The sequence below is a fragment of the Entelurus aequoreus genome, linkage group LG04 (genome assembly GCF_033978785.1).
Source record: "Entelurus aequoreus isolate RoL-2023_Sb linkage group LG04, RoL_Eaeq_v1.1, whole genome shotgun sequence".
Classification (NCBI taxonomy): Eukaryota; Metazoa; Chordata; class Actinopteri; order Syngnathiformes; family Syngnathidae; genus Entelurus; species Entelurus aequoreus.
In genome coordinates this window covers 12,199,357-12,221,579 of record NC_084734.1, presented here as the reverse complement: position 1 = coordinate 12,221,579, position 22,223 = coordinate 12,199,357, and the positions used below count along the sequence as shown (strand labels likewise).

General features: G+C 40.8%; 1 protein-coding gene across 2 annotated transcripts in view; it reads left to right on the top strand.

The window, feature by feature from the left end:
• atg2a (autophagy related 2A) overlaps positions 1–22,223 on the top strand; it is a 75,107-nt gene that overhangs the window by 38,729 nt on the left and 14,155 nt on the right. For both annotated transcript variants that reach the window (XM_062044237.1, XM_062044236.1), the window contains exons 20-34: positions 12–166; positions 227–359; positions 425–609; positions 680–760; positions 5,434–5,540; positions 5,618–5,710; positions 5,796–5,866; positions 8,277–8,353; positions 13,462–13,632; positions 13,715–13,841; positions 13,914–14,140; positions 16,738–16,967; positions 19,578–19,713; positions 19,780–19,995; positions 20,076–20,177. In XM_062044237.1, coding sequence (XP_061900221.1) covers positions 12–166; positions 227–359; positions 425–609; positions 680–760; positions 5,434–5,540; positions 5,618–5,710; positions 5,796–5,866; positions 8,277–8,353; positions 13,462–13,632; positions 13,715–13,841; positions 13,914–14,140; positions 16,738–16,967; positions 19,578–19,713; positions 19,780–19,995; positions 20,076–20,177 — 2,111 coding nt within the window. The remainder of the gene's footprint in view (positions 1–11; positions 167–226; positions 360–424; positions 610–679; positions 761–5,433; positions 5,541–5,617; positions 5,711–5,795; positions 5,867–8,276; positions 8,354–13,461; positions 13,633–13,714; positions 13,842–13,913; positions 14,141–16,737; positions 16,968–19,577; positions 19,714–19,779; positions 19,996–20,075; positions 20,178–22,223) is intronic.

The window sequence follows — 22,223 nt, the reverse complement described above, 5'->3', positions numbered from 1 at the left end:
CTGCAATGTAGACTCGGACTCAGAGGAGGAAGAATCTCAGTTCTACCTGGCCAATGAACCTTCAGGAAGGACAAAGTCAACGCTCCAGATGAACCACAACCTCAGCCTCCTCTCCCTGACCGTGGTCATCGGCAGAGGTCGCCTTCAAGCCAGGACAGACATGAAGGCAAGCCAAGTTCTTGAAGAAGGTCTCGCAGAATGCGGTTAACTGATGACATTCACACAGGACGACCAGAGTCATGGAGAAATTGTGCTTGACCTGGAAGGGGGGAAGATATTCAGTGTAGCACAGCACCAGAATGACCCTAATCTCAGTTTCCTGTGTCTGGAAAGTCGGCGGGTGGAGCTCTATCATCGAGGTACTTTACATTTTATCGCTACTTTAGTAGAACCTCTTTTTAAAAAATGTGTATTTTGTCTGTAGCTGTAGTGAAAGACGCCCCTATTCCGCAACGGATAGAGATGCCCAACTTCACTACCCCCAGCTACTTGGACCCTACCATATACCCTACTGAGGTGGGAGTCAGCAGTGTGAGCGGCAGGGAGGCGGAGCCGCAGATGTTGTCCACAGCCATCAAAATCACACTGGACCCACAGAGGAATGTGAAGGTACAGTACATCCTCTACGTGTACCTCATTTGTTGTAGAGCTAAAATTAACACTCTGCGTCATCTGCTAGGAGTTCTTGGTCGCCCTTCGACTTCAGGGTGCCACCATGAGGCATTATGTATCGCAGACCAATCACAGCTGGCACGAGCAGGTAACCATTAAAGCCACCAAAGAGTGCAGTTCATGGCGATGGGCCTTGTGATGACATTCTTGGTTACCGTATTTTTCGACCATAAGGCGCATTTAAAATCCTTTTTGTCAGGTTCAAACACCGATGACATCTATTAGACAAGACAAGAAGCAAAGAAATCAAACAGAGACAGGATTCAATTTAGCTCATGAGGAGACCGCCTGTGTGCCTGCACCCTCGCACAGCGTCACCACACCGCTCTGACGAGGGAGCTCCACGCCTCCTCTTTTATTTGGGCCTTTTCTGATTACATAGCATTACATTACATTACGCAGCTGCTCCTAAGGGGAGGTGGTCATAAACAGCTGTTGCACTCGGTCATAAACAGTGCAAAGAAAAGGTGCCTGGAGCGGTGTCAGGTCCTACTTCCTCTCCGCTTTGTAGATCTCGGGTCAGGACAAGGTCTTGCTGTGGCTGTCAATAGATCAAAGAAACCGGCACCTCCATGTTGCATCCCATCGCACACAGTGAAGTTTTACAAGCCTTTTGCTTGTTAAGATGAAAGACAGCTTTTGTCTTCTCGCAGGGGACCTGAACTTAATGTAACATAGAAGTTGTGTGATAACTTCTATACAATTATTCTGACACTCTTATTTTTTCAAAACTCGACAGGGCGCCTTATAACACGGTGCGCCTAATGTACGAAATAATTTTGGTTGTGCTAACCGACCTCGAAGCTATTTTATTTGGTACATGGTGAAATGATAAGTGTGACCAGTAGATGGCAGTCACACATAAGAGATATGTGTAGACTGCAATATGACGCAAGTAAACAAAACCAAAATTTAAAGTTAGAAGTTAAAGGCCTACTGAAATGAATTTTTTTTATTTAAACGGGGATAGCAGATCTATTCTATGTGTCATACTTGATCATTTCGCGATATTGCCATATTTTTGCTGAAAGGATTTAGTATAGAACAACGACGATAAAGATTGCAACTTTTGGTATCTGATAAAAAAAAGGCTTGCACCTACCGGAAGTAGCGTGACGTAGTCAGTTGAACATATACGCAAAGTTCCCTATTGTTTACAATGATGGCCGCATGAAGTGAGAGAGATTCGGACCGAGAAAGCGACAATTTCCCCATTAATTTGAGCGAGGATGAAAGATTTGTGGATGAGTAAAGTGCAAGTGAAGGACTAGTGGGGAGTTGAAGCTATTCAGATAGGGAAGATGCTGTGAGAGCCGGGGGTGACCTGATATTCAGCTGGGAATGACTACAACAGTAAATAAACACAAGACATATATATACTCTATTAGCCACAACACAACCAGGCTTATATTTAATATGCCACAAATTAATCCTGCATAAAAACACCTGCGTGTTTGTTATGCTAGCTCCTAGCTCCTCTGCTAGCTCCTAGCTCCATAGAACACGCCAATACAATTCAAACACCTGATCAACACACACAATCACTCAGCCCAAAAGACCGTTTACCTAACCCAAGGTTCATAAAGCTTATATAGTTTTAAAAAGTTACGTACGTGACGCGCACATACGGTCAAGTTATCGAATGTTTAGCAGCCAAGGCTGCATACTCACGGTACCTGGTATTCAGCTGGGAATGACTACAACAGTAAATAAACACAAGACATATATATACTCTATTAGCCACAACACAACCAGGCTTATATTTAATATGCCACAAATTAATCCTGCATAATAACACCTGCGTGTTTGTTATGCTAGCTCCTAGCTCCTCTGCTAGCTCCTAGCTCCATAGAACACGCCAATACAATTCAAACACCTGATCAACACACACAATCACTCAGCCCAAAAGACCGTTCACCTAACCCAAGGTTCATAAAGCTTATATATTTTAAAAAAGTTACGTACATACGCAAAAAAAAGCCAAAGCTGCATACTCACAGTAGCACGTCTGCGTCTTTGTCATCCAAATCAAAGTAATCCTGGTAAGAGTCTGTGTTGTCCCAGTTCTCTACAGGCGTCTGTGTATCCAAATCAAAAGTCCTCCTGGTTAGAGTCTCTGTTATCCGAGTTCTTCCATCTTGACTGCATCTTTCGGGAATGTAAACAAAGAAGCGGCGGCTGTGTACTGTTGTGGCTGACTACGTTCGAAAAATACGTCCATTTCGCACCGACAACTTTCTTCTTTGCTTGCTCGGCTTCCTTCTCCATAATGCAATGAACATGATTGAAACAGATTCACGAACACAGATGTCCAGAATACTGTGGAATTATGAAATGAAAACAGAGCTTTTTCGTATCGGCTTCAATGTGGAAGGCATACCCGTGTTCGTCGGGCTACGTCACACGCATACGTCATCCTCAGAGGCGTTTCGAACCGGAAGTTTAGCGGCAAATTTAAAATGTCACTTTATAAGTTAACCCGGCCGTATTGGCATGTGTTATAATGTTAAGATTTCATCATTGATATATAAACTATCAGACTGCGTGGTCGGTAGTAGTGGGTTTCAGTAGGCCTTTAAAGCACCAATGATTGTCACACACACTAGGTGTTGGGAAATTTGTCCTCTGCATTTGACCCATCCCCTTGTTCGCCCCCTGGGAGGTGAGGGGAGCAGTGGGCAGCAGCGGTGCCGCGCCCAAGAATCATTTTGGTGATTTAACCCCCAATTCCAACCCTTAATGCTGAGTGCCAAGCAGGGAGGTAATGGGTCCCATTTTTATAGTCTTTGGTATGACTCGGCGGGGTTTGAACTCACAACCTACCGATCTCAGGGCGGACACTCTAACCACTACGTCACTGAGTAGTAAATTTGATATGTTCCATTGAAAATATAGAACATTACACACGGCGCTCAAAAATCTATCAAAATGTTTTAGTAGGACTTTGGTAAGCTATGAAGCCACACCGCTTGATGGATTGTACTGTGCTTCAACATAGGAGTATTATTATGGTGTGTGTATAAGGTAAGACATTATCTGGCGTTTTGTTTCGCAAAATTATGCAAAAGCAAGTTTTCTGACCTTCTGGTACCTGGTGATCTGTATTTGGGATCTGCATAAGTCCTGAAAATTTGTGTGTGTCCGCCTCTGTAGTAGATAAGCTTCTTCTTTTTCTCTATCTTCTTATGTGACATTCATCCTCCACTGTTGCCATTTCTAATATAAAGTAGTGTAAAGTTCTTACTTATATCTGTCAGTAAACTCACCATGAAAAACATACCGTTGATGTGAATTTACATTATCCACCCAAGGAACTTTGGTTAGTTTAGTTTTTCACGGGACACATTTCGGGCGTTGTTGTTGCACCAGTGAGCCACGGATGAGGAGAGGCTGCTCCATTATTGATTGAAGTAAAGTCTGAATGTCATTAAAACAGTTAGCGCCATCTTTTGACACTTCTTCCACTCCCGTCCTTGCACGCTACAACAAAGATGACGGGGAGAAGATGCTGTCGAAGGTGAGCCACGTAAATAAGACCCGCCCACAAAACGGCGCATCTTGAAGCGGCTGTCAGAAAGCGACTTGAAGATGATGTGTAAAACATCATCCATGCAACATTTTGAACAAAGAACCACCATTACATGTTATGTAGACCAGTGTTTTTCGCGGCACATTAGTGAGATATTGTCTGGTGTGCCGTGGGAAATTACGCAACTTCACCTAATTGGTCCCAAAAATATTTTTTGCAAATCAATAATTAGAATCTGCAAATAATGTGCCGTTGCTTAGTGTCTGTGCTGTGTAGAACTCGGCAGGGTAACCACGTAATACGCCATGTCAGCAGGTGGTAGCAGGTAGTTCATTGGTTTGTAAAACTTGGAAAGTGTCGGGTGAGACGAGATGGTTTGTTGTGATCCCAATATGTAGACCACAGCGGGAGGCAGTGTGCAGGTAAAAAGGTATGCAATGCTTAAACCAAAAATGAACGAAAGGGAATGGCTATGCAAAGCGAAAGTAAAACTGAACTGGCTACAAAGTAAACGGAAACAAAATGCTGGACGACAGCAAAAACTTACGGCGTCCACAAAGTACATCCGTACATGACATGACAATCAACAATGTCCACACAAAGAAAGATAGCAACAACGTAAATAGTTTTGCTTGCTAACACAAAGCAGGTGCGGGGAATAGCGCTCAAAGGAAGACATGAAACTGCTACAGGAAAACACCAACAAAACAAAAAGGGCAACCAAAATAACAGCGCAAGACAAGAACTGAAGCACTACACACAGGAAAACACCAACAAACTCAAAATAAGGCACGACGACCTGGTGGAGTTTCATTTTTTAACGTTTTCTGCTGGTGGTGTGCCTCCGTATTTTTTAATGAAAAAAATGTGCCTTGCCTCAAAAAAGGTTGAAAAACACTGATGTAGACCACAAGGAAGTCTTTTACATGTAGAAAAAAATCATAATAATATGACTCCTTTAATGCACCTTATAATCCGGTGCGCCTTTTGCATGAAAAAAAGACCCGAATAGACCCGCCTGATAATCCGGTGCGCCCTATGGTCCGGAAAATACGGTACGTATTTGTTTTATTAAGTTGGCTAAAATAAGTTATTTTCATCAATACATCTCGTTTGATTGCATTATTCACTCCCTTAATTGTCTTGTTTTATTATGTTGGCTAAAATAAGTTATTTTCATCAATACTTCTCGTTTGATTGCTTTATTCACTCGCTTAATTGTCTTGTTACAGCTTGTTGACTTCCTAGACGTCATCGATGAGCCTATTCTGGGATACACAGCACCCGCTGTCATCACTGTCCTGCACACACACCTGGCTACCTGTGCTGTCGACTACAGGTTAGATAGACACTGACACTCTTTTTTAACAAATCCTTTTTACTCTTCTCTTAAATTCCCGTTGCTTTGCCTGACAGGCCGTTGTATCTACCGCTGCGAATGTTGCTGACGGCAGAGTCCTTCTCTCTGTCCAGTAACATCATTGTAGACACGGCCACTTTCCACCTCAGGTAAACATCGCTTGTGGCAAATGTGAATGGACGAATGCGCAATATTGTGGCATTGAAGTCGTGTGTTTGATTCCGTCGTCGTCAGATTCATCCTGGATGACTCCGCCCTCTACCTCTCTGACAAATGTGATAGTGACGTAGTGGACCTGAGGAGGGGTAATTAACTTGCTTATACACTCATACCCCACACCACTGGAACACACATTTGGTACAAGTATGTCTTAACAAAGATACTCATGCTCACTTTTTTAGTGTTTACCATTTTTACTTCTGTTGTTGTGTTTGCAGTTGCATCATATTGGCAAGTGTTTGGTTACACCTTGTGTGGTGTTCGGGTCTGTGGGACCCGTTTTCATTTTTTATTAAAAGAAAAATGATACAATTAATTAATTTTTCAAACTGAGACTCACTGACTTTGGCTCATTTTCTGTGAAGAACATATATCAGAATACATATTTAATGACCACACACCATACACCCCCCCTACACATTTCTATTACATATAATATGTCCGGGGGCTAATAGAAGTGTGGAAATTGATGTTTTGTGTACCACACGCACCCACCCACCCACACACACACACACACACACACACACACAAACAGCAGGTCTAGACAGGAGGAGGACAGAGTGTAGGTACACAGAACATCAGAGGGTCAAATGTGTGAGAAAATGAGAGCAGACAGTGTTGACAAGCAATGTTGCAACCTCGTGTGGGAACCGCAGGTGCAGAAACACAAAAGAAGAATCCCTGTGGGATGCAGAAACTGGCAGAGAAATCTTCCGTGCAGCGTTCATATTGTTGTTGCTCAGCCAGCGTTTGTGGGTCTGATAGACCCGTTGCATTTTGTGGCTTTTAATGCCTCACAATCAAACACTTTTATGTTAAAATACTGAACAGATGTTTACTTTATCCCAATAAACACCTGTTCAGTATTATAACATAAAAGTGTTTGATTGTGAGGCATTAAAAGCCACAAAATGCAACGGGTCCATCAGACCCACAAACGCTGGATTAGTAACAACAATATGAACATTACACAAGGGTTAAAGGCCTACTGAAAGCCACTACTACCGACCACGCAGTCTGATAGTTTATATGTCAATGATGGAATCTTAACATTGCAAACAAATGCCAATACGGCCGGGTTAACTTATAAAGTGCAATTTTAAATTTCCCGCTAAACTTCCGGTTGAAAACGCCTTTGGATGATGACGTATGCGTGTGACGTAGCCAGTGAAACAGGAGTATCGGTAGCCCATTGAAGCCAATACAAAATAGCTCTGTTTTCATTTCATAATTCCACAGTATTCTGGACATCGGTGTTGGTGAATCTTTTGCAATTTATTTAATGAACAATGGAGACTGCAAAGAAGAAAGTTGTAGGTGGGATCGGTGTATTAGCGGCTGGCTGTAGCAACACAACAAGGAGGACTTACTTGGATAGCAGACGCGCTAGCCGACGCTAGCCGACGCTAGCCGACGCTAGCCGCCAACCGCATCTGTGATCGGGTGAAGTCCTTCGTCGCGCCGTCGATCGCTGGAACGCAGGTGAGCACGGGTGTTGATGAGCAGATGAGGGCTGGCTGGCGTAGGTGGAGCGCTAATGTTTTTATCATAGCTCTGTGAGGTCCGGTTAGCTTCAGCGTCGTTAGCAACAGCATTGTTAAGCTTTGCCAGGCTGAGAATTATTAACCGTGTAGTTACATGTCCATGGTTTAATAGTATTGTTGATCTTCTGTCTATCCTTCCCTTCAGGGATTTATTTATTTTGTTTCTATCTGCATTTGAGCCAGATGCTATCACGTTAGCTCAGTAGCTAAAGAGCTTCGCCGATGTATTGTCGTGGAGATAAAAGTCACTGTGAATGTCCACTTCACGTTCTCGCCCCTTATTTTCAGGAGGATATAGTATCCGAGGTGGTTTAAAATACAAATCCGTGATCCACAATAGAAAAAGGAGAGAGTGTGGAATCCAATGAGCCAGCTTGTACCTAAGTTACGGTCAGAGCGAAAAAATATATTTCTTGCACTGCATTCTAGTCCGTCACTCTAACGTTCCTCATCCACGAATCTTTCATCCTCACTCAAATTAATGGGGTAATCGTCGCTTTCTCGGTCCGAATCGCTCTAGCTGCGTTGAAAACAATAGGAAAATATGAGGAGGCGAACAACTGACTACGTCACGCTACTTCCGGTAGGGGCAAGGCTTTTTTTTATCAGAGACCAAAAGTTGCGAACTTTATCGTCGTTGTTCTATACTAAATCCTTTCAGCAAAAATATGGCAATATCGCGAAATGATCATGTATGACACATAGAATGGATCTGCTATCCCCGTTTAAATTAAAAAAATTCATTTCAGTAGGCCTTTAAGCATAGTCCTGAATTAATACCTGTGTCAAAATATTGTGCAGATTACATTCATTAACATAACATTTTGGATCCCTTTAGATTTTGCAGGTTTACCTAATGAAGGGTCCAATGTGTGCATATAGAATAATTCTTTAACTCCATCTTGAAATGAGCCCTCACATTGAAGCCACCATGATTCTTTTTGTCACACAGACTATGTTTGTGTCCTGGACATTGACCTCCTGGAGCTCGCCATCACCACATGGAAAGGCAGCGACACAGGCAAGCTGGTGAGTGCCTCATTATTCCCATTTATGAAATATTGTTTGTAGTCTACCTATCTAGTAGAAAGAACAGTGATGGGCAAGCCACTTGGAAAATGTAGTGAGCTAAGCCTGTAGTTACTCTCGATTCAATGTAGCTAAGCTACGGGTGAAGCTATCCCTACAGAATTGTAGCAAGCTTCACTACAAGCAACACAGCAAAATTAACTTGCTACATATATATATGCACATATATATATATCTCAATTTAATGTGCAACTTTCCACCAAACAAATTGCAGACAATAAATGCTCACTTTAATTGTTTATTATAAGGCAATCATCACTCACTGGAAACATGCCCTCTGTCTGGCTTTTTAACATTTTAACATTTCTTTCAGCTTGAAAAGTTACGGTACCATGCACAAAATGAGGGAGAACACACTGGAAACAAATGAAATTAAAGGCAGTCAAACAATAATAATAATATTAAATAAACACCAAAATATATACTCTCAATTGCAATTGTTCTCAAACTTTTCTCACCAAGTACCACCTCAGAAAAAACTTGGTACCACCATAATGACCAACATTTAAAGAACAGTAGCATAGTAGGCCTAAGTGTTCATTAAAAACAAGTTAGAGGTTTTAGTTAACAAGTATATTCACCATATTTTCCAGACTATAGAGTATATGGATATAAACCACTAAATTTTAGAAGAAAAAATATTTTCCAATATAATAACCCAGATTATAAAACACAGGTATAAATGTTGTGAAATTAGTTATTTACACAGAAAGATTCTGTAAATGTTTATTTACATACTTTTTGTTTCCAAACGGTGCCTGTAACATGGCAGTAAAACAGCTGATCAAACAAAACAGAAGTTACGGAAGCTAGCTCTCCAATCAGTTAAACAGACTCAATAACTCCACGATGACATTTTGGTGAATTTACTGAGGAATCTGTGAAACTGAAACAATACAAAAAGAATTCCATTGTAAATTGATAATACTAACGCAGGCACTCGTAAATGCGTTAGCCTATTAGCTAATGCTAACGACGCTAGCATCATTACATTGCGATAGCACGTACAAATATGGGTTAAAAATACTCCTGCAGACATCACACATGGCACATATTAGTAAGTTTAAACAGTTTTAGTTATATTGTAAAACTTACAAACGTTGCTCGGGGTGATGAAGGAACAATCCATACGAGTAGAAACGCTATGGATGTCTAGAAGACAAAACTGCAAACCGGTACAAAAAAAGAAAACACTACCAATAAATGGAAGGAGACTGCAGCACCTGCAGTGAGAGAATTCTTCCAAAAGATGGCGCCACACTACAAACAATAAAACACCCCCTTAGTGTTTTTGCTTGCTTTTTTTTAGAATTTTGTTTTTAATTATTGCAGTTAGCAAAGAAAAATCCATAAATTAGCCACTCCGTTTTATAAGCCGCAGGGTTCAAAGTTGAGGAAAAAAGTAGCGGCTTGAAGTCCGGAATTTACGGTGGTATTTTTGGCCACTGCAGCATTACACACAGTTTGAACAGTAACACTGTTTTTGATTATAGGAAAATTAAATACTGTACTTTAATGAAGTGATTCCTTGGCATACCACTTGATGGAGCTCGCGTACCACAGTTTGAGAATCATTACTCTATTGGAATGGGGACTTTTCACCACAGGATACGTTAGCAATGAAATGGTGATAAAGTGCTCAACATAGACCCAATAATTCAACTTCAAAAAAAGGGTCATTAGAATAATACACAAAGTGTGCTACTATGAACATACCAATCCATTATTTATAAGTTCTAATGTGTTAAAAGTTTCAGATATTGTGTTTTTAAAAGCGATGGAAATGATGTTTGGAGTAAAGAACAACAGCCTTCCAGCTTGTATTCTTAGGTTATTTCCATTAAGAGGAGAAAACTATAATGTATGGGGGATATTGATTTTTGAAATAGGTAAAGTAAAAAGGAATATAAAATACAAATGTATTTCAGCTTTAGGAGTTAAAATGGTGGAACAAGCTCAGTGATGAGTTGAAGACATGTAGTTCTTTGTTAAGGTTTAAGAAAACCTTGAAAGGTGAAATAATTGAAAATGATAAAATATAGTAACAATTACTTTCATCCCATTCACGTTCCAGGCAATCTAATTTTCAGTGAAGGTATAGGATAGGCAAATATAAGCTTTGGCTTCAGCCTATTCCTTTTTCTTTTCTTTTTGTGTGTAAATGTGTATGATTGTTAAATATGTATCATCTGTACTGTTAAACTGGTCACACAAAATGGTTGATGGTTGATTATATGACCGAAATAAACTTATTTCATTCATTTATTCATTTGTCTCACAAAACAGACATTAACAAACTCTATCTTTACATAAACAAAAATCAATGAAAGTGGATGTATTTTTGTGCCAGGACTGAAATCCTATTGACACTTTCCCGTCGCCTCCCTCCTCCCTTAGTAGCTTGCTCACACAGCTGTGCACTATCAAGTGAGCCAAAACGAAACACCACGTTTATAAAATGTTAAAAATAATGCCAATTAAATGAAAGTACCGGTGCTAAATGGCATCTTGGTGGACCCTTGAAGAATAATAGCTAGTTAAACAAAACCCTTGCCTCTTGGTAAACCAACCAATCAACATGGAGTTTGTCATATATATATATTTTTTTTCACCCCTGCCTCCCCGGGAGGGACAAGCAGTAATGGACGGATGGATTTGCAGTCCATTTTCTCTCTTTGTAGCTTTTATGGACGCCACGTCGCTAAAATAGTTAAGCTACACCAATCGCTACTAAACTACTGTATTTTTCGGACTATAAGTCACAGTTTTTTTTCATAGTGTGGCCGGGAGTGCGACTTATACTCAGGAGCGACTTATGTGTGAAATTATCAACACATTACCGTAAAATATCAAATAATATTATTTAGCTCATTCACGTAAGAGACTAGACGTATAAGATTTCATGGGATTTAGCCATTAGGAGTGACAGATTGTTTGGTAAACGTATAGCATGTTCTATATGTTATAGTTATTTGAATGACTCTTACCATAATATGTTACGTTAACATACCAGGCACGTTCTCAGTTGGTTATTTATGCGTCATATAACGTACACTTATTCAGCCTGTTGTTCACTATTCTTTATTTATTTTAAATTGCCTTTCAAATGTCTATTCTTGGTGTTGGCTTTTATCAAATATATTTCCCCAAAAAATGCGACTTATACTACAGTGCGACTTATATATGTTTTTTTCCTTCTTTATTATGCATTTTCGGCCGGTGCGACTTAGACTCCGGAGCGACTTATAGTCCGAAAAATACGGTACGCAGCGTTGCTACTATTAGCTTGTTACCGCCCATCACTGAGAAAGAATAACATAATTTTTTGGCGATTGTCTCAATTGTCACTAGGTTTGCAAAGGGGCGGAAAGTTTCCGGTAAATTTACGGAAATTTACCACGGGAAGTTAAGCTCGGGAAGTTTGGAAATTTTGACCATGTTTTGATTATTCAAAGTTGAACACCGTCCGTCTTATTCTGTAGAATAAGAGGAGAAGCTTGTAAAACACTAATGCAATGCCACACACAGATATAAATAGTCAGCTAAACAATTGGAGTAGTCTTTAAAAATATTTGATTGATGGACAAATTAATAGAAATAGGCTAGATGAATAAATGAACACTCAGTCAGCATGCTAAATCAAACTATAACCTACATTCTTGTATGACAACAGAATGGCTAGCAGAACAGAAGGCAGAGGAAACTACACCTTTTCATTTAGTATTTGCTAGTTGAACTTTACAGATCACAAAGAAAGGTAAATTCGGATCGCTAACGTTGTTAGCATAAATGAATGCAATTTAACATAGAAAAAACAAGCATCACGGCTAACGGACAAATATTTTCGCTTCATTATGAGACTGTGGTGGTACATAAACCTAGCTAGCTAGAGATATTGGCCCCAACATCATTTAACAAATACAGGAACAGCTAGCTAGCTTGAGTGGAAGTCTGCTGGAGTAGTCTACAGTCATACAGTAACAAGCAATTACACCTCTATTACACTTAAATACCATAGATCAAATATATTTACCCCAGTAATATCAGCAACACTTACCTGACTGGATGAAGTCCTTGGGCTCAAATACTAGTGTGGCCTCAATAGCCCTGCTGTAGTGTGTAGCATGCTGGGAATTATCTGTGCATGTGATGGAGGAATGCACAGTGCAGGGTTGAAATTCTAGTGAATTTGCATTAAATCAGGTTTTTTTAGCTAATAATCATGCTGCAAGATCTGGCATGTTGCATTCAATGTTTATTCCCATTAATTCCCGTATATTTCCGTTAATTCCCATGGAAAGTTTCCAACTTTGAATATTCCCGGAATTTTGCAACCCTAATGGTGTCTCACAAAAGTGGGTCCTCCCCTTCAATTAAAGATCATCTAGCACAGAAGTTAAACATGGCCATACTTAGGAGTGGCCAGTGTGCAGCTTGCATAGCACTCAAGAGAGCATGGCCAACTGAACAACAGGCGCCATGTTTGCTACCAAGGACATGTGCGGTCGTGTCCGAATGCATGCAGTTGCTGTCGTTTTTGACGTTAGGTTTTCTGACGAAATAAACCAAAATGAAACGTCTAAATTTTATTTTATTTTTATTGTCTGCATTTTAATTTAGCTTTTATTTTCTTTCATTTCACTTTGTTGTACCACATGTTGTGCTGTGAAGCACTTTGAGTCTGCCTTGTGTATGAAAAGTGCTATACAAATAAAGTTTCCTTGCCTTGCCTTGCCTATATATAGTTAACATACTCCAGCTCATAGACTTACAATAAAACATGCTTTTATTTTGTCAAAGTATAATTTTGCAGCTGCTACATTCCTGCTGCTTCAACACGCAACCAACAGCGCGATAAACATAAAAATTACACAGAGTGGGCAAAAAAATAACTTTGCATTAAGTCAGGTTGTTTTAGCTAATAATCAAGATCTAGCATGTTGCATTCAATGTTTATTCCCATTAATTTCCCATAAATTCCCGTTAATTCCCATGGAAAGTTTCCGACTTTGAATATTTTTGCAACCCTAACTGTCACTATTCTCCAGGCTCAGCCCCTATTTGAGCTCCGCTGCTCCAACAACATTGTTCACCTCCACACCTGTGCAGATTCATGCGCCGCCCTGGTCAATATGCTGCAGTACCTTGTCTCTCAGGGTGACCTGCATCCCCCGCCCCGACACACTTTGCCCACAGAAATTGCTGGACAGAAGCTGCCGGTAAGGACTCGTTTTATTCCTTAGAGAGCGAGTGATGTGAAGGAAGGCCGTAACATTTTATTGTGTTATTTTACTCATTTAGCTGTCCGAGAGCCCTGCGACCGTGCTGCCCTGCCCTGCTGCTGAAACGACGGAGATCAACCAGTGTGATCTGACCGATGCCTTAATAGACACGGAGAAGAGCCACCAGGAAGAGAGGATGGATCCAGGTTTGGCAGACATGTTCGGTTTATCAACAGTTATTGGGTTCACAAGACATGTAAATGCTGTTATTTGTCCAGGCTCGCCCTCAATGCCAAGAGGCTCACCCGTCTCCGTGTACCTGTTCCCCGGTGAAGCCTCCAAGCGAGACCTCTCCGTGCTGGAAGAGGAGGAAGACTCTGAGTTGAATGGGCTGGTCGCCACGGCAACGGAAGCACAAGCAGATATGATGATGGAGGAGGGCTCTGAAGGCTCCACTGACAATGACGACTTCTGTATCCTTGAGGCTCCCGGCATGGGTATACCTGTAAGTTCTGGCGGCTACAATTGGCTTTTGTTTTCTTACCAAGAAGTGTAATGTGCAGTTTGGAATGGTGCGCACAGGCTGCGAAATGTAACTTTCTAGAAGATGTGGCGTGAAAACTAAACTACTCTCACACTTATTAAATTCAGCACCCTATAAAAATAGTCAATAAAACAATCCCCATAATATAATACAATAGTTAAATATTTGTTCAAAATTGACTGATCCAATGTTTTTATTCATAATTCAACCATGTGTTGTGGAATATAATTATGTTAATGTAGGTTAGGGCTGGACAAATAAACACATTTTAGTATAGGATAGGATAGGACTTTATTGTCATTGCACAAGTACAACGAAACTTTGTTTTCAGCACAAACCCGTTCAAGATGAGACAAACAGCAAACAGTGTACAGGGTTACAGAACAGGAACGCTGATGGGTCAAAAAAGGTGCCCCGTAAAAGAAGCGAAAAAGGTAAAACGCTGGGGAAGAAGATGAGTAAAAAAATACAATCGAGACTGGGCTCCTAAGAGGGCAAAGTCTGGAGTGGGAAAAAACCTCCATGCCATGCACACATAAACATGTTACATATAATCACAACAACTCGCAACAGAGGGGGGGGGAGGGAAGTTGGGGCCCTGGAGGTCGACTGCTGCTATAAAGCGTTGCCAGCCGTCCATAACCCCGAAGGGGAATCAAGCGGTGGTGAAGGCGTGAGGTGGGGGTGGGGGTGTGTGTGTATATGCCCATTGTCTTGGGTGTGTTGATGTAGTGTTCATAGGCCTGGGGTCGTTCTGGAAGCAAGCAAAAGTTCGACTCCAGGTGTCGTTGAGGAGGGAGGGAGGTCAAAAGCGTCCATCATTGACGAGTCCTCGGGGGATGTTTTCAAAACAGCCTGCTCCTGTTGTTGCAGCGTCAAGGCCAGTCGAGGAAGTCAAATCGTAGATTAGAATTTTTGCTTTTCCGCGAGCAGACATTACAATGGCTTGTCTGTTCTATTCGTCCATGCTGGCCCTCATATCCAATTTTCCCTTTCAACCAGCTTTTCCATGATCTGACCCATCTTGCAATTCAGTTCAGAAATCGCCCCAGACTGTGTTCCCACAGCCTGGCCCAAACATTCCATTGCAACAAACAGCCTTTGGGCCCCTTGAGTGGCTGCCATCACCTTACAAATTTGACGATACACCAGAGCAATGCCCAGCCCAATCAGCAGGTGCCCCGCGATCACGGTTCCAAATAGGTAGATGTCTTCCACGTCTTCGATGGAAAGGACTGAGAGGCACATGATTCTCCATTTCTCCCAGGAATCTCTCACGTACCCCGCAGCAATGGTTCCATCAGGGCAGCCAGGCTCCCCAGAACCTCTTTTCCTAGTCGAAAAGATTTTGTCAATTGAGTCGAGAGTCCAGCTGATCATTTCCATGTCTGATGTTTAGATTTGGAGGACAGCACAAAGAAAGAGGCTTCAAAAAAGTGTAGACAAGACAAAACAAAGAAAGCAAGCAGGGAGAAGAAGGGAGCGGAAAAAAATGCGACCGCCCTCACCAGACGCAAGACATATTTAGATTATGGCTTCTCATGATTATGAAATTATAATTGTAGTTTCCTCATGAAGCCTTAGCTTGACGCTCCTCCCCTTTCTCCTGCTCCCGCTTGCTGCGGCAACAACAAACAAAACTCCATACGCTCCTCTTCGTTGTGTATCGTTTACTTGTCAACTTAATCATTCAAAAACGTAAAAACGATAACGATGTGGGAACAAATGAATGGCAAAATAAAGCGAGTCTGTTACAGTAAGAAAGAGTTAGAAATATCACACACAAAAATCACACACTCTATGGTGGCCAAATAAGTGTAAAAGGTAAAATACAGAATTCAAAATAATAAAAAGGGGAAAATTGAATTTTGTTGTTTTTTATATTGCTTTTGTTATTTTAAATGTATTGTTATTGCTATTATTATTTTACTTGTTGTGGTTTACCACAACAAGTAAAATAATACAAGGCCACCTACTCAGTGGCCTAGTGGTTAGAGTGTCCGCCCTGAGGTCGGTAGGTTGTGAGTTCAAACCCCGGCCGAGTCATACCGAAGACTATAAAAATGGGACCCAATACCTCCCTGCTTGGCACTCAGCATCAAAGGTTGGAATTGGGGGTTAAATCACCAAAAATTATTCCCGGGCGTGGCCACCGCTGCTGCTCACTGCTCCCCTCACCTCCCAGGAGGTGATCAAGGGTGATGGGTCAAATGCAGAGAATAATTTCGCCACACCTAGTGTGTGTGTGTGACAATCATTGGTACTTTAACTTTATTCGGTACTAATTTATATCCCCATTTAGTTTTTGTGATAGAATGAATACTCATGTTTTCAATGTAATGAATAATCGTGTACTTAGTCATGATCCATCAAAAATAATAGTCCAGCCTTAATGTAGGTGCATGTATATCGTGATTGTTATTTTTTTACACATCGGCTCGGGCTTATTTTTAGACATCATCATCAGCACGACATCCAGGACCCATATGATAGCGATAGTAATATTTGTTGTTGTCCACACATGCCACTTGAGACCGACTTTGCGTGTCGTCCTACAGCCCAGAGACGGAGAGCCTGTGGTGAGCGTTCTGTCTGAGGGTCCCATCCACTTGAAGGACAGTCACTTCTCCAGGCCGCGGGGAAGCTCTGACCTGCTTCGAGCTCCCAGCCGCTTCCCGGTGCCCCAAAGCAGAGTGGTGCTACGGGAGATCTCCGTGGTGTGGCATCTGTATGGCGGGAAGGACTTTGGCGCCAAGCCCTCCTTGATACACGGCCAACATGCAAATAGGTAACACTGTTGGCGTTAACGCACCTTTTTGTGTCTTTTTACGCATTGAAATCAGAAAGGACGCGGATTTCCGGAAGTCCACGCAGTCCCTGGGACGCAGATTTTTTTTTTTTTTAACGACCCCGCCTTCTCCTGGTCAAAACTCCGGTTTGTTTGTTGTTTTTAATCGATTATCACTTTCCGCCGGTTTTTGAATATAATAGATAGTACTTTATTGATCCCTGGGGGAAATTCAGCACCACAGTTCGCTCACAATAGACACACATTTAGGTATTTTTACATGTGAATAATATAAATACAGTCTATGATACAGCATTATTCACATGTGAATAATATAAATACAGTCTATTATACAGCATTATTCACATGTGAATAATATAAATACAGTCTATTATGCCAGGGTCAAAGACTGATGACATCTACAAACCCCGTTTCCATATGAGTTGGGAAATTGTGTTAGATGTAAATATAAACGGAATACAATGATTTGCAAATCATTTCCAACCCATATTCAGTTGAATATGCTACAAAGACAACATATTTGATGTTCAAACTGATAAAACAATTTTTTGTGTGGAAATAATCATTAACTTTAAAATTTGATGCCAGCAACACGTGACAAAGAAGTTGGGAAAGGTGGCAATAAATACTGATAAAGTTGAGGAATGCTCATCAAACACTTATTTGGAACATCCCACAGGTGAACAGGCAAATTGGGAACAGGTGGGTGCCATGATTGGGTATAAAAGTAGATTCCATGAAATGCTCAGTCATTCACAAACAAGGATGGGGCGAGGGTCACAAATTTGTCAACAAATGCGTGAGCAAATTGTTGAACAGTTTAAGAAAAACCTTTCTCAACCAGCTATTGCAAGGAATTTAGGGATTTCACCATCTACGCTCCGTAATATCATCAAAGGGTTCAGAGAATCTGGATAAAAATCAATGCACGTAAGCAGCTAAGCCCGTGACCTTCGATCCCTCCGGCTGTACTGCATCAACAAGCGACATCAGTGTGTAAAGGATATCACCACATGGGGTCAGGAACACTTCAGGAACCCACTGTCAGTAACTACAGTTGGTCGCTACATCTGTAAGTGCAAGTTGAAACTCTCCTATGCAAGGCGAAAACCGTTTATCAACAACACCCAGAAACGCCGTCGGCTTCGCTGGGCCTGAGCTCATCTAAGATGGACTGATACAAAGTGGAAAAGTGTTCTGTGGTCTGACGAGTCCACATTTCAAATTGTTTTTGGAAACTGTGGACGTTGTGTCCTCCGGACCAAAGAGGAAAAGAACCATCCGGATTGTTATAGGCGCAAAGTTGAAAAGCCAGCATGTGTGATGGTATGGGGGTGTATTAGTGCCCAAGGCATGGGTAACTTACACATCTGTGAAGGCGCCATTAATGCTGAAAGGTACATACAGGTTTTGGAGCAACATATGTTGCCATCCAAGCAACGTTACCATGGACGCCCCTGCTTATTTCAGCAAGACAATCCAAGCCACGTGTTACATCAACGTGGCTTCATAGTAAAAGAGTGTGAGTACTAGACTGGCCTGCCTGTAGTCCAGACCTGTCTCCCATTGAAAATGTGTTGCATTATGAAGCCTAAAATAGCACAACGGAGACCCCCGGACTGTTGAACAACTTAAGCTGTACATCAAGCAAGAATGGGAAAGAATTCCACCTGAGAAGCTTCAAAAATGTGTCTCCTCAGTTCCCAAACGTTTACTGAGTGTTGTTAAAAGGAAAGGCCATGTAACACAGTGGTGAACATGCCCTTTCCCAACTACTTTGGCACGTGTTGCAGCCATGAAATTCTAAGTTAATTAGTATTTGCAAAAAAAAAATAAAGTTTGAGTTTGAACATCAAATATCTTGTCTTTGTAGTGCATTCAATTGAATATGAGTTGAAAAGGATTTGCAAATCATTGTATTCCGTTTATATTTACATCTAACACAATTTCCCAACTCATATGGAAACGGGGTTTGTATTAAACAGACAAGAAGCAAGGAATTAAACTGAGGCAGGATTCAATTTAGTTCAATGAGGAGAGCGCGTACACCTGTACTCTTGTACAGTGTCGTCCCACGCTCTGACGAAAGGATTGCACGCCTCCTCTTTTATTTGGTCTTTCCCTGATTACATGTCACAAAACAGTTCAAAGAAAAGATGCCTGGAGCTTGCGTCTGGTCCTGCTTCCTCTCCGCTTTGTAGATCTCGGGTCAAGACAAGATCTTCCTGTGGATCACAATAGATCAAAGAAACCGACACCTTTATGTCGCTTCCCATCGTACACTGGAGTTTTACAAGCCTTTTGCGTGGTAAGATCAAAGACAGCTTTTGTCCCCTCGCCGGGAACTCATGAAAACAGAAAGTTTTGTGATAACTTACATACAATTATTCTGACAGAATGTGAGTTATAACAGGATAATGCATACATTTATCGTTTGTTTTCAAAGTGGGACCCCAAAAATTTACTGTGGGACCCCATTTTGAAAATTCCTAGCGCCAACACTGGGTCAGACCACGCAAATATCTGAAGTTCAACTCAGATGTGGCTTGTGTTATTTGATTTATTGCCTTACATTCCTCCTCCTTCCAGGGGTAGATCCGTCCCATCTGGTGCCCGAGGATCCCCGTCCCGCTCTGTCGGTTCCGCTCGTCCACAGAACTCCTGGAGGTGGGCTGGAGGTAGCGGCCGTCAGCACAGCCTCCTCATGGAGATCCAACTCACCAAGGTGTGTGTGACAACGTTTTTGGTCAACAAACAAAATACATCTTTATAACACCATTCCTGTCCCCAGGTGTCCTTCCAGCATGAATCCTACCAGGTGGCGGTGGCGGGACAAGACGCGTCTCTGTCCGTGGGTGTGGGCCCGGGCGGGGAGCAGCCTCTCTCCAGGCAGGTGTTCATTGTCCAGGAGCTCGAGATCCGCGACCGCCTGGCCTCCTCGCAAATCAATAAGTTCTTATACCTCTACACGAGCGAGAGCATGCCCCGGCGATCCCACTCAAACATGGTGAGCCTGCAAGAAGACGTCCAGTCATCAACCTATCACATGCCGTCTGATAACACACAAACATTTTTGCTTTGTACTAGTTGACCATAAAGGCCCTGCAGGTGTGTCCTGAGTCTGGTCTTGGTGGTCCTGAATGTTGTCTCCGGGTCAGCCTGCTGCCACTCAGACTTAACGTCGATCAGGTACATCAGAGTGCTACATTCTCCTTGACTTTTTATTCGCAGCCTCAGTTTAAAATTAGGGATGTCCGATAATGGCTTTTTGCCGATATCCGATATTCCAATATTGTCCAACTCTTTAATTACCGATACCGATATCAACCGATACCGATATATATAGTCGTGGAATTAACACATTATTATGCCTAATTTGGACAACCAGGTATGGTGAAGATGAGGTCCTTTTTAAAAAAAATATTAAAATAAAATAAGATAAATGAAGTAAAAACATTTTCTTGAATAAAAAAGAAAGTAAAACACTATAAAAACAGTTACATAGAAACTAGTAATTAATGAAAATGAGTAAAATTAACTGTTAAAGGTTAGTACTATTAGTGGACCAGCAGCACGCACAATCATGTGTGCTTACGGACTGTATCTCTTGCAGACTGTATTGATATATAATGTAGGAACCAGAATATTAATAACAGAAAGAAACAACCCTTTTGTGTGAATGAGTGTAAATGGGGGAGGGAGTTTTTTTGGGTTGGTGCACTAATTGTAGGTGTATTTTGTGTATTTTACGTTGATTTAATTAAAAAAAACCACAAAAAAAAAACCGATACCGATAATAAAAAAAACTATACCGATCATTTCCGATATTACATTATAAAGCATTTATCGGCCGATAATATCGCCGATATTATCGGACATCACTATTTAAAATGTAATTAAAGTGTAACAGCTGAACTAGCACAATATTTTGGAATTATTGAAATAAGATAAGTGGTTGATTAGTCCTACTTAAGTCCCACAGTGTAACAATAAAATCATCTCCAAAAAGCTTAAAATATTTACGTATATGCTGGTATTGTGTTATATTTGGATCAGTCCACTGAATCAATGCAAATTGCTTTTAAAAACAATCTTACAAATAAATTTACATTTCTGTGGTTTTTTTCAACTCTCAATCTGATAAAACACATATTGAACGACTAAAAATGTTTATTGGCCTATCTCAGGCGCCTTTATTTATTTTCTTAAGCTGAAGATGACTCCTGAGTAACAGGGGTGAGTTTTATCATATAACTAGCAGGGTGTAGCCAAGTGGCATTCATGCTTATAATCTGTTTACACTACGTGATTCCACAAAAAAAAAAGACTCATCCATTTCCCATACCGTTTATCCTCACTTGGGTCACAGTTAAACTGGAGCCTATCCCAGCTGACCTTGGGTGAGCGGCGTGGTACACCCTAGAGTGGTCACAAGCCAATCGCAGGGAACATATAAGCCAACACACTCGTGATCCCACCTATGGGCAATTCTGTCTCCAATTAATAGAATAGAATAGAATAGAAAGTACTTTATTGATACCTTGGGGAAATTCAGCACCACAATTCGCTCACAATAAACAATTATCACTTAGGTATTTTTTTACATGTGAATAATATGAATACAGTCTATTATACAGCATTATTTACGTGTGAGTAATATAAATACAGTCTATTATACAGCATTATTCACGTGTGAATAATATAAATACAGTATTATACAGCATTATTCACATGTGAATAATATAAATACAGTCTATTATACAGCATTATTCACATGTGAATAATATAAATAGTCTATTATACAGCATTATTCACATGTGAATAATATAAATAGTCTATTATACAATATTATCCACATGTGAATAATATAAATACAGTCTATTATACAGCATTATTCACATGTGAATAATATAAATACAGCATATTATACAGCATTATTCACATGTGAATAATATAAATACAGTCTATTATACAGCATTATTCTCATGTGAATAATATAAATAGTCTATTATACAGCATTATTCACATGTGAATAATATAAATAGTCTATTATACAGCATTATTCACATGTGAATAATATAAATACCGGTAGTCTATTATACAATATTATTCACATGTGAATAATATAAATACAGTCTATTATACAGCATTATTCACATGTGAATAATATAAATACAGTCTATTATACAGCATTATTCACATGTGAATAATATAAATACAGTCTATTATACAGCA